Below are 13,850 nucleotides of genomic sequence, written 5' to 3'. Positions count from 1 at the left end.
CACCGTTACCATAGCTGTGGTCCCTGGTTCTCCGGGGAGTGAACCAACTTTGTTTATAAACATTTCACGTTCAGCTTTGGTCCGTTCCCACAAATATTCCGCTGCTGCTCCAGCACCAGCACCAGCACCAGCTCCAGCTCCAGCTACAGCGAAAACTTTTACTATCAGAGAGAAAAGGATGATTTTTATTTGATATTTTTCGAAACAATGTCAGAGAAAAGTGTGCTCTGCTGTTCCGTGCTGTGCTGCTGCCTTTCCTATAAATTAAAACAAATACCAGCCAGACTAGAAATCGTGTTTCGTTGTGTTTGATTTGAATACCAGCTGCAGGATCCACACCACTCACATTTAAGGAGACAGCCTGAGAGATCCCTCGAGCACATACACCCAGCATCATCATGCAGAAGAAGATTGCCCCCGAACAGCGGCCGTACTGCGACAAGCGGCTGCAGGATGACCGGGTGAGGAGGCGGCGCACCATGCACCTGGTGCACGTCTCGCAGGCTCAGAAGAAGTCCGCCAAGCGTCCCCTCAACGACTGCCCCTTCTACAGCATGACCTACGGCTTCGATGAGCTGCCCCTAGATCCGGTGAAGGAGTTCCTGAAGGAGAAGATATGTAGGTATCGGCTGCGTAAATATCCCCAATCCGTACACCAATTGGCGTTCCACTCTCGACTTCACAGCGCACATGCAGAACGACAACATTGTGGGTCGCTGCAATCGCGAGTTCGACTTTCATTCGTACAACCTCGAATTTGTGAAGGATCCCTACGACGAATGCGACGATGACAGCCTCCAGGAGCTCCAGCTGGAGGACATCGTCATGCCTGAACAGTTCGAGGCGCTGCGCGATGCCAAGGATCACACGTACAACTTCAATCAGCTGGGTGAGTGTGGCACGCACAACAGAATAGGGTTGGGATGGGATGGTATGAGAATGAGAATGGGGACCAATTAAATTGAACAACATTTGCGCATTATCTCAGGCGTTTGGTTCGCTTCTGTGGCAGGGGCAGGGGCACGGACAGGGGCATGGGCAGGGGCATGGGCAGGGGCAGAGCTCACGCTCGCGGGGGCTTAACCGACAAATTGCCAGACATTTTGCGTTATTCAATGAGTGAGAACTTTACCGCAAAAGCATAACACTTAATACTTTATTAAATGCGAAAAACATGCCCCGACAGGCAGCAGCGGCAAACAGCGGCAAACAGCAGCATCCTCCTAGCCTCCTATCCTCGTATCCCCCTGCTTTTTCCACATTTCCCCCCGCTCGCGTTTTCCTCATTTCCGCCACCTGCTGCTGCGCTGCTGCTGTTCGTTGGAAAATTGTTCACCTGTAAACATAAAAATTCCAAACATTATCCTTTTAACATAAAATTTTATAACCGAAATGTGAAAAAAAAGGTAAAACCGAAAAACAAATGCGTATGACATTTATTTGAATATCCTTTGGGAGTGCAGGACGACGGCATCCGGTTGAGGCAGTGCCACGGGGATGTCAGGGGTGTCATGGGTGACAGGGGGTGCCAGGGGGTGCCAGGGGGTGCCGGGGGTTCCAGGTGTGGGAGCAGGGCAGGGCGCGGGGTCGAGTGACTCTACAACATGTTTATCATAGTGTTTTATTTAGCATTTACATGGACAATTTTTATGTCTCTCTCTTTTTTTGGTTCGACAATACCCTTCCAGGACGTGGAGGGACATGGGTTTCGGTATAAAACTTGAGATTGGGATCGAATTTGATAGGATTTGCCGAAGCATTCGGTGATCAGTCCAAAGAACACTCTCTTGGGGGAGATTTGGAAACCTTTCCTAAGAAACCTTTCCATAAGAATATAGAACCCTCTATATTGTCCCCCTGAGCCACCAATATCTCTGTCATGGGACCCCAGCAAGGGGCATACCCCAGTCGCATAGAATCCCCTTCGAACCGTATCGCTCGTATCTCCCCCGGCTCGGTGTCTCGGTCCCTGGGTCATGGAGCGACTTTTGTCGCTAGTTTGTAATAAAAATGTTTCATTTTTGTGTCTAGTTTTTTAATATTTAATGCCGGGAATGGATGCTCCCCTAGCCGGCGGGGGGACTAATAGGAGGGCATGTTGCACAATGCCATAAAAGCGTGTTTTCGATAGAGAGGACATTAGCATAAAAATGTGACAGCCGCACCGATAGCCGCCACAGCGCGGAGGATGCTCATCCTCTGTCCAGGGATCCAGGTCCCACTCGCACTCCCGCTCCCCAGAGGGGGAGGGGCATATTCTCTTTGTCTGTGTAGGTGTGTGTTTGCGTGTGGGTGTGTGTGTGTGTGTGTGTGTGTGTGTGTGTGTCCGAAATGGAAATTAATTTCAGTTTAATCATTTTAAAATTGAACTTTGCTGCCGTGACTTTTATTTAAAACAATTTTCATGTTGCACAAACAAGTTTATTTGCACTGCCTTTGAGGCGGGCCGCGACGGACAAAAAAGAAGCGGAGCGCGGAGTAAAAATCAAATTTGAAAAGTCCAGACAGACTCCTCTGTATGTGCACACACATAATATATCCTCCCGTATATATTGCACACACATATCAAGTCGATGGTCAAATATTAAATGACATTTTCAATTTTCATTTCATTTTATTGCATTTTTTTCCCTCAATATTTTCTGGTTTGTTTTCCCCCCTGGCTGCAGCCTGCAATCAATTTCCCTGGATTGACAAATGGATGACTGGCGGTAATAAATAATCGTTCATATTTACATAACGCTGCATTATTTCAAATTTGACACCATCCCCGTCCCCCCCCCCCCCCCTGCCCGTCCACCTATACACCGACTGCCCCCCAGTGCGACCCAGTGAGCAGGAAATCTATGAAATGACCAGCCAACTGCTGGACCTGTACTGCCAGCGTCGTGTAAGGATCTTCTACTTTGATTGTGGGACCAGGTCCTCCCTGTGGACGAATCAGCTGAGACGGCAGCACGGCTCTCCCTCGGAATTGATTGCCGCCTACCGGTCGCCAGCCGCCAGACATATGCGGGTCAAGACGCTCCAGGAGAAGCCCAAGAAGGAAAAGTTCAAGCCGGGAGACCATTACGCACTGCGCACCCCAGAGGGCAAGTCCCACACTGTGACACAGTCCACTTTTTGCTACAGTTTCCGTACATTTTAGAGTGCCGCAACGAGCTGATCCGGATGGGCAAGGTCATAGACAAGCTGATTGAGCCCGCGATCAAGGAGGCCGAGTACAACATTGGCCATGGCCAGCTCCAGTATCCCGATCCGCTCAGCTGCGCAAAAAAGCATAAAAAAGATCCAGACAGAGTGGGTTTTCCGTTTCGTTTCCGCTTATAATCCTTATAATCCTTTTTGTAGAAAAAGTATCCCTGCAAAGTGGGCAAGAAGCTTATCTGTCGCGAGGATTTCATGACCAATGAGGAGTTTCTCTTTTGCCTCAAGAAAATGGAGGCCACGTGAGTGTCCCCCTGCCTCCTGCCCTTCGCAGTACTGTATTCCTCGACTCCCTGCAGACGCTTCTCCTACATGTCGCCACTGCTGCCGGTGGATCCCGAGGATCAGAAGCGCTCCATGATGATCAAATATCAGAAGGCTCTGGACGAGGCCGACTCCAAGTTCACCTTGAAGATACAGAAGCGCTACAAATGCCTAATGAGGAGTGTGAGTAAAAAGGGGGTTCTACGAGTAGATGATAGTTCCGGGGATACGTGTAAACGTGTCCACGTGTCGTACAAACAAATTCTGAATTATGCAAGGCATCCGAAAAAACAAACCAAAAAAAAAAGACAGAAAGAAAGAGGCAACAAAAATTGAAAGCCCAAATACCCAGCCCGCAATGAGACTCCCTGACCATAAGACCCATAAAAAACCCATCAAAAGTGAGCACCAGGCATGGATATAAATAAATTTTATCGTTGACTCCGTGGACTCCGTGGACTACACTCTTGACTGTGACTCGGAGGCCGAATCCATGTCCATGTCCGTGTCCATGCCCGTGTCCGAGGAGGAGGCGCCTCCTCGTACATAAAAAATGATAATAATAAACTTAATACAAAGTAAATATGTGTGCGTGAGCGTGCGAGTAAATTAAGCTGGCCCCACCTCCCCCCCCTTGTCGCGCCATCCTCACTTTTTCCTGGGAACGTGCTTATAAAAATTATATAATTCATACCTCGTAAATATTATGGTGGTCGGAGGTTATGAATAACGTGATTAGTTGTTAAAAAAAAACAAAGAAAGAACCATAATAACGTGTGTGTGTGTGGGAATGGGACTGGGAGTGGGAGGGGCGTGAATCACACCCAATTTGATGGAGAGGCCCTTAAACATTCTGAATCTGAACCTGACTCCTCTTTCGTTTCATTTTTGCAGATTTCTATACTGCAGGTGGAGACATATCCATCGAGACTTATACGCAAGGCCCTGCGATTCATTGATGACAAGTCCCCGTTGCTACGCGACGCCTGGAAATTCATACTCCACGAAGAGGTAAGTCCATGTCTGTGAGTCCCAGAGTGTTCCGGAGTGTTCCGGAGTGGATGCGGAAGTGGCAGTGTCTCTGGCAGCGTCAACATTATTAGCAAAACTTAACTGGTGCTCGCTCGGGAGAACTTTTGCGCCGAAAAAGTTTCATCCTGGCATTGCGAGAGCATATTAAACACGCTCCTTCTCAGGCGGAGGAGGAGGAGGAGGAGCACCGGGAGGAGTAGGGAGTGGAATGAGATGAGATGACAAGTGACGGGGCGCGTGTTGATGTTTTGACGTGAGCGCCAAACAAAGTTTGGCAGGGATATAAGCACCCAGCAGCCAGCAGCCAGCAGCAGTCAAGCACTTGCCTGCTCCGACGGCAAATCAGTGCCCGAGTGCGAGGCGGCTTAATGAGCATTAGCCAGATACACACATGCACACACAAGCACACAGCTGTCGAAAGGTATCTCGTCCCATTCCACACTTAATCCTTAACCCAGAAAAACGCCACAAGCGCCAGGGGGAAAGTTTCGAATTAGTTCTCCTTTCCCTTTCCCTTTCCCTTTCCCTTTCCCTTGTCGCTTTCCCCGAAGAATCAAAGGCAGGAACCATGTCTAATGAACTCATTTACAGCAACATTGGCCCGAACTGCCGCCAGAAGTTATATTAATGGATTACCTGTTCGTGGGAGACCGCGGCGTGCGCCCCGACGTGGCCATTCTCATCATCGTGTGCCTCATCGATCTGCAGGAGGACTTTCGCTACCACGTCAAGCGCACGTTCCTCCGCTACCTGCTGCAGTGAGTGGAGTGGCATCGGCTCTAAGGTTCCCCAATTACACATGCTCCCCTGATTCACAGATCGACGATGGAGCGACGACGCCTGCAGCTGGAAATGGACCCGCCCGACTATCCCATGCTCATCATCGTTCCGCCGGTGCCCTGGCGCTCCAATCTGCTGATGGGCAAGAGTCGCATATGCGAGCTGCTCATGATCTCCCATCCGACCGTGCAGGCTCTGAATCGACTCTGGTACGATCTGTACGATGATCTGGTGGTGGTGGATCTGGCCCAGCTGCTGCTGGCCCAACAGCCGATGGATGCCGACACCGTCTGTGCCTTCGTCCAGAAGAGCTGTGCCGAGGTCAGGGATGTAAGTGGACCACCAAGACTTTGCTGCGAAGACTGACATTGACCTAGTTCCCTTTCTAGTTGCTCCTGACCGACTGGCTGCCGCGCTGTGCGGATCTGATGAACGACATGCGTGTCACGTGGAGGGATATGGTGCCCATGTTCGGGAAATACGGCGGCAAGGCGGCCATCCTCTTCCACTGCATTCACGCTCTGATGTCGCGGCACCTGAACGGCCTGATCACCAAGAGCATCAACTACCTGTTCAAGGTGCTGTGCGCCTACAAGGATGGCAACAACATCGATAAGTACTCCATGTTCGATCCCAACCTCCGTCGCACGCCCATGATGACGCTGATCGTGTCCGTGGTGGGCGCTCACTTCGACAACGATCCCATCGAGATGGGTCCCGGCGTCCGTCCGAATGCGAATATCTATGTGTTCGATGACGACGACGCCGACCCCTTCCAGCAGCCGTTGATCAATGTCTTTGTGGACATGTCGCCCGAGGTGGACGACGTGGCCCAGTTCGAGATGGACCACGACCACAAGCTGTACGTGTATCCGTACATGAACGAGCTGCCGCGCATCTTTACGGAAAACTTCAAGTCCATACTGGCCGTGGGCTATGAAATACCACGCCTCGAGTTCATCATGTCCGGCGGAGGTGAGTCGGTGCGGTGGTGCCACCAATTTCACTCGCATTCAACGGATTTCCTGCTCTATAGATTCCGAAGCCAAGGGTTTTCTGCAATTCATCGACGAGGATCACGATGATTTCATAGATCTTTGCCAGAAGGTCGAGGACATTGTCAAGATGAATTGGCGCGGCGTCCACGTCTATCTGAAGCCCATCTACAAGTACTACTACGGACTGTTCCAGAAGCTGATCTTGCCCATGGTGGAGAAGACTTGGACGGATAATGTGTTGCCCGATTTGTTGGTGAGTAGCAGTAGGCCTCCACTGCACTCCACACCCCTCCCTGGTCCGTGCCCTTAGGGCTCTGTCGTCTAGCAATGGATTTAATTATTTATTTCGATTTGATTATACGCAATGATGCGTAGAATTAACATAAAATTTCATTATGCAATATTAATAGACTGCTGACAGACAGGACAGGGCAGGCGGCAGGGGGATTCGGAGGCTGGGAGGCTGGTGGGATGGTGGCAAAAGTGCCTGGCAATTTGTGTAATTTGACAAGAGTTCCACCTTGTCTGCAGGCCTTCTACCATCCGCCTACCATCCGCCGTCCATCAGATTTGTGATTTCTCGATTTCCTGATTTGTTCTCTGGGATATGGTGCAGGCACCATGCATTGTTTAATTACGACTCTGCCTCCCAGCCCGACGACTGTTGACTGTACAAATTTGGGCATCTGTCTGTACTTAGACAATCAGTGCATTAACGATGATGCCAGTGACAGGTTCACAGGCTCACAGGCTCTGCTCCGCTCTGCTCTGCTCGGTCGTCCTTCATCCGCCCAATTAACCCCTTCCGTTCGATGGCCCCCAGGCAGCCATTGCCACTGCCACTCTGCCACTCCGCCACTCCACCACTCTGCCACTACAGTTTGCTTGTTCGCATTCATTAAGTTTTATGAAACGACCGACAATTTCCTCTTCTCTCGATTCGTCGGTTCTGGTTCTGGTTCTGGTTTGCGTTTGCGTTTGGGTTTTTTGTGCAATTTATATAAAATAAAAATTACTTCCGACTGCGAATGCAGCAGCAACGGGCCCGGCCCGGCCCGGCCCGTGTCCGTTTCCATGTCCGTTCATGCATGTAATGCGAGTGCGTCTCGGTCCACACACGAATGGAGTGGATAGTGGATAGTGGATCAGTGGTGCACGCATCAACAGGGGTTTGGGTTTGGGTTTGGGTTTGGGTTTGGGTTTGGGTATGCGGTTGCATGTGCTGCATACTGATTGCTGACATTCGACTGTGCCGTGGGGTTAGGAACTGTAACATTTACAATTAAAATTAACAAGTTTTCGGCAGAGCCCGAAACCCCCCGTGAAACGCATTGAACAATATTGATTGCAAATCAGAGATAAAACTGGATAAAGGCTATACATACATATGTATTTTTAATCTAAGCACTCTCTCCCTCCCTCTCTTACATGTGTGTGTGTGTGTGTGTGTGTGTATATACTAAAACCCCTCTCCAAACTGGCCACTCCACCGCCCCTGGGTCCGGGTGTCCCTTTCTTCCTGTCTCCCAACAGGTTGTCCAAGAGCTATTGAAAAAACTGCGAGCCGTGAGCGATACGACCTATTATCTGCGCGATTTCATCCCGATGAACCTGTTCATGCTGGACAACCGACATGTGAAGCTAACGCTGCGGATGTATGTCCAGAGTATCTACGATTTCATAATTGATTTTTATAAAGCCCTCAATTGGAACGAGAACCGAGCGTAAGTACCGTGCGGCATACCCTGGAATCGGTGCAGAGGGGCAGATTGCCGATTGCATCAGCTAAATGAAGTGCAAGTGCTCTTTCACTTAACTTTTATGCTGACTCCTCCACTGACTGCCACTTAATAGATAACTTTTCCATATGTGTGTGCATCCGCTCACCCGCTCACCCGCTCACCTGTTCACCTTATCGTTTTTTTTATTTTTGTTTCTGCCACTTCAGCATCTGCGAGGAGCTGGAGGAGATGTCCATGAAGGCCGGCGAGAGGCCGGAGGAGACTCCAGAGGTGGTGGCCCTGCAGAACTACATCAACGAGTGTCGGGAGATGCGCATATTTGCCATAAAGGATGAAATCAAGAACGTGTTGAAGCGCGTCGTCTTCCTGCTGACACACACATACCTGACCAGTGAGTGCATGAATGCAGCCCGAACTCGAACCCGAACCCCAACCCTTGGAGCCTCTGGTTCTGGCTCTGCTTCTGGTTCTGCTGTTTGTGCAGCTGCCCAAGCCCAGACCTGCAATGGTCTGGTCCTGGTCTACCTCTCACTCCATCTCTCCATCTCACCAGTTAGGGTTTTGTTTGCTTTAGACACTGTTTGCCCATGGGTGGGCAGTGGGGCAGAGTACAGTAGCAGGAGTCTCTCGCTTAACATAATTAACCTCAACTAACAAGCAGAGAGGAGTCTACTAATTGGTTTTATAATTACTTGCGGTGAGACACACCAAACATTGAGCTCCGTTAAAACCCCCGAAAATGCAACATAATGAGCTTAACAAATTCATGAATGTGTGAAAGTTGCTTTGACAACCGACAAATGCAGACAGGCTCAGGCCCCCGCAGAACTCTCTTCATCTCAGACAATTGCGAGTTATCGTCAAGTGTCGAGTCCTGTGTGTATCTTTCGGATAGCTGCCACAATGTCTGCGTGTGTGTGTGTGTGTGTGTGTGTGGCTTACACGGCTGTAAGCAGATGTAGATACAGATAGGACTTGTCGGGGGCCCATACAGTTACAGGACTCTCGTGACGTACATCTAATTAATTAGTTTGTTCCGAAAAAGAAGCACTCGCGCAGCCAATTAATTAAGAGTTAAGCGCAGTTAATTAGCAATGTGTAACAATTCGAAAGAGGGCTAGAGCGAGAGCGAGATGGAGAGGGATGGAGAGAGATTCCTCCAGTCATCCTTCAGTCTAGTCATGGTCTCATCTGTATCCTCCTTCTACTGCTACTGCTGCTGCTCCTGCTACCAACAGGCGACGAAATCCATCTGAATACACGCACATTTACCCTGCCCGGTGAACTGGAGGAGGTCCTGGATCTCAGTGCCGCCCGACTGGCGGTGGTCCGTGACAATCTGGAGTTGGCCTTGCGGTAAGTGAAATGCAGATTATATACAGATCCCCTGATGCTAAGCTGACACGACCTTCCATTCCGCGCCATTGGCCTACAGCGAGCGGCGGGCAGAGTTCGAGAAGCTGCTGGCCCAAGAGAAGCGGACGATGGACGGGTTCCGCATTCGCGAAATCCGCGATGTGCTCACCCTGGAGGAGCTCAAGGAGCGGGTGGATACGGTCGATATGCTCTTCACGACCATTGAGGTGAGCAGAAAGGACGACAAACCATCGTCAAACTAGTCTTAATCGTTGTTCCCCAAAACAAAAAAAAAAACAGAATCTAAGCCGCGAGGCAAAGGCCATCAATGTGGAGGAGACCCTGCTGCAAATCGATGTATCCGCCTTCCCCCTGCTGGCGGAGATCATTGAGAAAATGGAACCCATCGAGAAGCTGTGGAAGACATCCTACGAATTCGAAAAGGATTATCTTATTTGGTAAGCGACTGGCGACATTTGAGCCCATTGCAATTATACTTTCGGACTGCAAAACGGAGGACTGCGCCAGGTGCCAGAGGACACAAGTGTGGCGCAAAATATTTGTCCACATCCGAGCCATCATTTCCACTGGCATTGCTCTGCACGTAAATCCCAATACCAATTCCAAGAGCCGATTCCGACTCCAATTCCGACTCCAATTCCTATTCCAATTCCTATTCCGATTCCTATTCCTATCCCCATGCGAAAATGCCAGCACAAAGTTGAGTTCAAGTGCGGCGTAAAAATAGTCCGATTTTGAGCTACGACGAGTGCCCAAAGGGCCAGGGCCAGGGCCGGGCCAGCTTATGATGCTTGCCACTATTCTCTTCTCCAGGGAGAGCAGAGCTGCAGCTCCTCCCGCTTCCATTTGTATCCCACTTTTTTTTTGTGTGTGTTGCTTGTGTACTTCTATTTACATCTCTTCTCGGTGTCCTTGCAGGATGTTCGAGCGCTTCGAATGCCTTAATGCGGATGGCGTGCGGGAGCAAGTGGAGAATATGCACAAGGTAAGTAGTTGCAAGTCGGAAGTTGTCATGCCGAGCCATGCCATGGCCATGGCCATGGCAGGGAGTCATCGCCAGAAGCTGGCGGAAATAAAAACCAGCAACGACCGACAAAGTTTGAGCTGTTGTCGGATTTCTATAGCTCCTCCACTGGCCATCCATGCATGGCTCTCCGGCTTTAGTTCCCAATCCTGTCGCTCTCCTCTCTTTGTGTCTCTCCCTATGTCCATCCAGCTGTCTGTCTCGTGTGTCTCTTTGTCTGTCTGTCTGTCTGTCTGTCTGTCCGTCTGTAAGCCAATGTAGCAACTAAAATGCAACTAAAAACCTCAAGCCACCTCGGGCGGCAGTAGCAGCAGCAGCAGCAGCAATACTACTACGGACTAGCCGGGCCATCACCAGCAGCACAAAAAAAGAAAGTTCCACTTGGCAGCCGAAAAGTATGCAAGGAAAAAATGCCCAACATATTTGGCGGCTGCTTCGGAAGCCAAGTCCCAGCAGTCTCGACTGGCATGGTTGGGGTTGGGGCTGGGGCTGGGGCTGGGGCTGGGGCTGGGGCTGGTGCTGGGGCTGTCCCTGTGTCCCTCTGGGGTCAGCAGGGCTGAAAAAAAGCTGCCACAAAGGCGCAAAAGGAAAGTCAGTTGAATTGAATTTTTCGGCACAGCTGAAGCGGCAAAGTGGGGACGCAAGAGACCCCTTAAAAATGAAAAAAAAAACAAAAAAAACGAGTACAACAACAAGAAAGGAAGCCTCAAATACCCTCATTGAAAACCTGTTTAAAAGCATATCTTTCTTATGGCTAGAGAAACATGTCCTGCATATCCTCCATTATCCACTTATCGTCCTGTTCTGTCGCCGGTACCCCCTCCTGCAGATAATGTACAAGCTGTCCCGCCAGTTGGCCTACAATCCGGTGGCCAAGCGGGCCGCCGAACAGATGCGCATGAAAATCGAAAAGTTCCGCATCTACTTGCCCGTTCTGGACTCGATTTGTCGCCACGGACTGGAGAAGCGGCACTGGGACCAGATATCACAGATACTGGGACGCAAGGTTAACCCGAAGCTGTTTCCCTCGCTCAAGGACATGATCGACGTGGAAATCATGAGCATACTGCCGCAGCTGGAGGAGATTGCGAATGCGGCGGGCAAGGAGTACGACCTGAACCTGGGGCTGAAGACCATGCAGGCGGACTGGCGGGATGTGATGTTCGAGGTGCTGCAGTACCGCGACTCGGACACGCACATCCTCGCGAGCATCGACGACATACAGACACTGCTGGACGACCACATTATGCGGACGCAGGCCATGAAGCGATCGCCCTTCATTGTGGCCCTGGGCTCCAAGGCGGACGACTGGGAGGCCCGGCTGCTGCTCATCCAGAACATCATCGATGCCTGGACCCAGGTGCAGGTCACGTGGATGTATCTGGAGCCCATATTCAGCTCTGAGGACATCATGCGACAGATGCCGCTCGAGGGACGCAACTTCAAGGCCGTGGACAAGACCTGGCGCCGGATCATGAAGAATACGATCAAGGACCGCCATGTGATGGCGGCCACCGAGTACCCGGAAATGCTGGAGATCTTCACCAAGGCCATCGAGGATCTGGAGACGGTCCAGAAGGGCCTCAACACGTACCTCGAGCAGAAGCGTTTGTTCTTCGCTCGCTTCTTCTTCCTGTCCAACGATGAACTGCTGGAAATCCTGTCCGAGACGAAGGATCCCATGCGGGTCCAGCCGCACTTGAGAAAGTGCTTCGAGGGGGTGAGCCCTACCCCCAGCTGGGATATTCCCTTTCCATCCTTACGGTCTCTTTTCTGTTGATTAGATTGGCACTCTCACCTTTGACGACCAAATGGAGATCACGGAGATGATTAGCGACGAGGACGAGCGCGTTGCCCTTGTGCGCAAAATCAATCCCCAGGCGGCCAATGTAAGACACTGGTGCCTGCCACCTGCCCCGTGCCCCCTGCCTCCTGTGCCGGATGTTTCGTTGATGATTTCCCGTTTTTGCAGGGCCTGGTCGAGATCTGGCTGAAGGAGGTGGAGATGGTGATGCTGGAGAGCGTGAAGGAGCAAATGCGCGAGGCCTGGGAGGACTATTCGATGGTGGAGCGCATTTCGTGGGTGGTGTCCTGGCCCGGACAGGTGGTCCAGGGCATTTCCTGCATGGCCTGGACCTATGAGGTGAGCAGGACGATTCCTTTTTGCAATAAAAACCGCGATAGCCGCAAGGGTCTCATATCTGGGACCAACAAATGTCCATCAGTTGGCTGTCAGACGAGAGAGCCGTCTCTCAGTGGTTCTGACAGTGAGATTAGCTCATGGTCCCAGGTCCCAGCTCATCAGACGCCTTCCCTGCCTCTCTCTCTCTCTCTCTCTGTCTCTCTCTTTGCTTTGTGGAGCATTTCCCTTTTGGGCTTTGACTTTGAGAGAAGTTTTCTCGCTCTCAGCTCCTTTGCGGCAGCGAAATTGCAAATCATATTTTACTTCATATTCGTTGCCTTTGCTGCAGTTTCTCACAGACTTTATGCTCTTCATTTCCCTTGTTTCCTGCAGGTGGAGGAGGCCATCGAGACGAAGGCGCTGCCGGCCTATTTGGCGAAGTCCAATACCCAGATTGCCGACCTGGTGCAGCTGGTGCGAACGGATCTGCAGGCGGGCGTACGGATTGCCGTGGAGGCGTTGATTGTCCTGGATGTTCACGGTTAGTGAACGGCGGGATTACCGATTACCCTCTGCCAGTAGCTTAATCTCTGGCCAATCTTTTGTTGCAGCACGCGACGTGGTCAAGTATCTCACGGATACGAAGGTGGCCAACATACAGGACTTTGATTGGATCTCCCAGCTGCGCTACTACTGGAAGGTCGATGACAGTGAGTGGCCGTCCACATTCGCATCCACATTCCATCGCATAAATCATCATTGTTCTACATTTCAACGTTTCCACAGAAAGCGAGGATTGGGTGTGCGTCAGTATGGTGGTCACAGATGTTAAATATGGCATGGAATATCTGGGGAATCTGCCCCGCTTGGTGGTCACTCCACTAACGGATCGCTGCTACCGGTGGGTACTCCTCTTCCACTTCTACTCCCTTTCCCTGTTCCTAGTCCTCTCTCTCTCTCTTTTTATGGAAATATCCAAAAATATTAATTGACAAACCGTTGCGAAAGCAGCTGTCTGTGTGTGTGTGTGTGTGTGTGCTTCACTCCTCTCTATTCCCCCATCCCCCTGAGTCCTAAAGTCAGGAACGTTTATTGGAAAAATATTTATTTTATTTCGGTGCATTTTAAATTTATTTTCATTTTTCAAACAAAACGTAAAAATACGCAAAAAAAAAAGGAGCTGAAAACCTTTTTGATGTTTAAGCTGCTACCGTGCCGTACGACAAACACACACGCATACAAAATAATGCCAACAATAACCAGGCGGGGACCTGGACCTGGGCCTGGGCCTGGGCCTGGACCTG

The 13,850-nt window shown here is 50.6% G+C and overlaps 1 protein-coding gene across 1 annotated transcript in view; it reads left to right on the top strand.

Moving 5' to 3' along the window:
* The first annotated feature begins 227 nt into the window (after nt 1-227).
* LOC108153309 (dynein heavy chain 3, axonemal) overlaps nt 228-13,850 on the top strand; it is a 35,780-nt gene continuing 22,157 nt past the window's right edge. The window contains exons 1-24 of the mRNA XM_017283220.2: nt 228-618; nt 686-889; nt 2,670-2,711; nt 2,823-3,092; nt 3,149-3,300; nt 3,352-3,449; nt 3,507-3,654; nt 4,366-4,482; nt 5,095-5,261; nt 5,322-5,613; nt 5,673-6,258; nt 6,320-6,534; nt 7,815-8,005; nt 8,230-8,414; nt 9,262-9,379; nt 9,459-9,606; nt 9,680-9,837; nt 10,319-10,385; nt 11,254-12,144; nt 12,209-12,313; nt 12,397-12,567; nt 12,940-13,087; nt 13,158-13,256; nt 13,333-13,447. Coding sequence (XP_017138709.1) covers nt 399-618; nt 686-889; nt 2,670-2,711; nt 2,823-3,092; nt 3,149-3,300; nt 3,352-3,449; nt 3,507-3,654; nt 4,366-4,482; nt 5,095-5,261; nt 5,322-5,613; nt 5,673-6,258; nt 6,320-6,534; nt 7,815-8,005; nt 8,230-8,414; nt 9,262-9,379; nt 9,459-9,606; nt 9,680-9,837; nt 10,319-10,385; nt 11,254-12,144; nt 12,209-12,313; nt 12,397-12,567; nt 12,940-13,087; nt 13,158-13,256; nt 13,333-13,447 — 4,907 coding nt within the window. The 5' untranslated portion in view covers nt 228-398. The remainder of the gene's footprint in view (nt 619-685; nt 890-2,669; nt 2,712-2,822; nt 3,093-3,148; nt 3,301-3,351; nt 3,450-3,506; nt 3,655-4,365; nt 4,483-5,094; nt 5,262-5,321; nt 5,614-5,672; nt 6,259-6,319; nt 6,535-7,814; nt 8,006-8,229; nt 8,415-9,261; nt 9,380-9,458; nt 9,607-9,679; nt 9,838-10,318; nt 10,386-11,253; nt 12,145-12,208; nt 12,314-12,396; nt 12,568-12,939; nt 13,088-13,157; nt 13,257-13,332; nt 13,448-13,850) is intronic.

This window comes from Drosophila miranda, chromosome XR (assembly GCF_003369915.1).
Source record: "Drosophila miranda strain MSH22 chromosome XR, D.miranda_PacBio2.1, whole genome shotgun sequence".
NCBI lineage: Eukaryota > Metazoa > Arthropoda > Insecta > Diptera > Drosophilidae > Drosophila > Drosophila miranda.
Note: the sequence above shows the minus strand (reverse complement) of the source record. Positions and strands in the feature narration are given on the sequence as shown.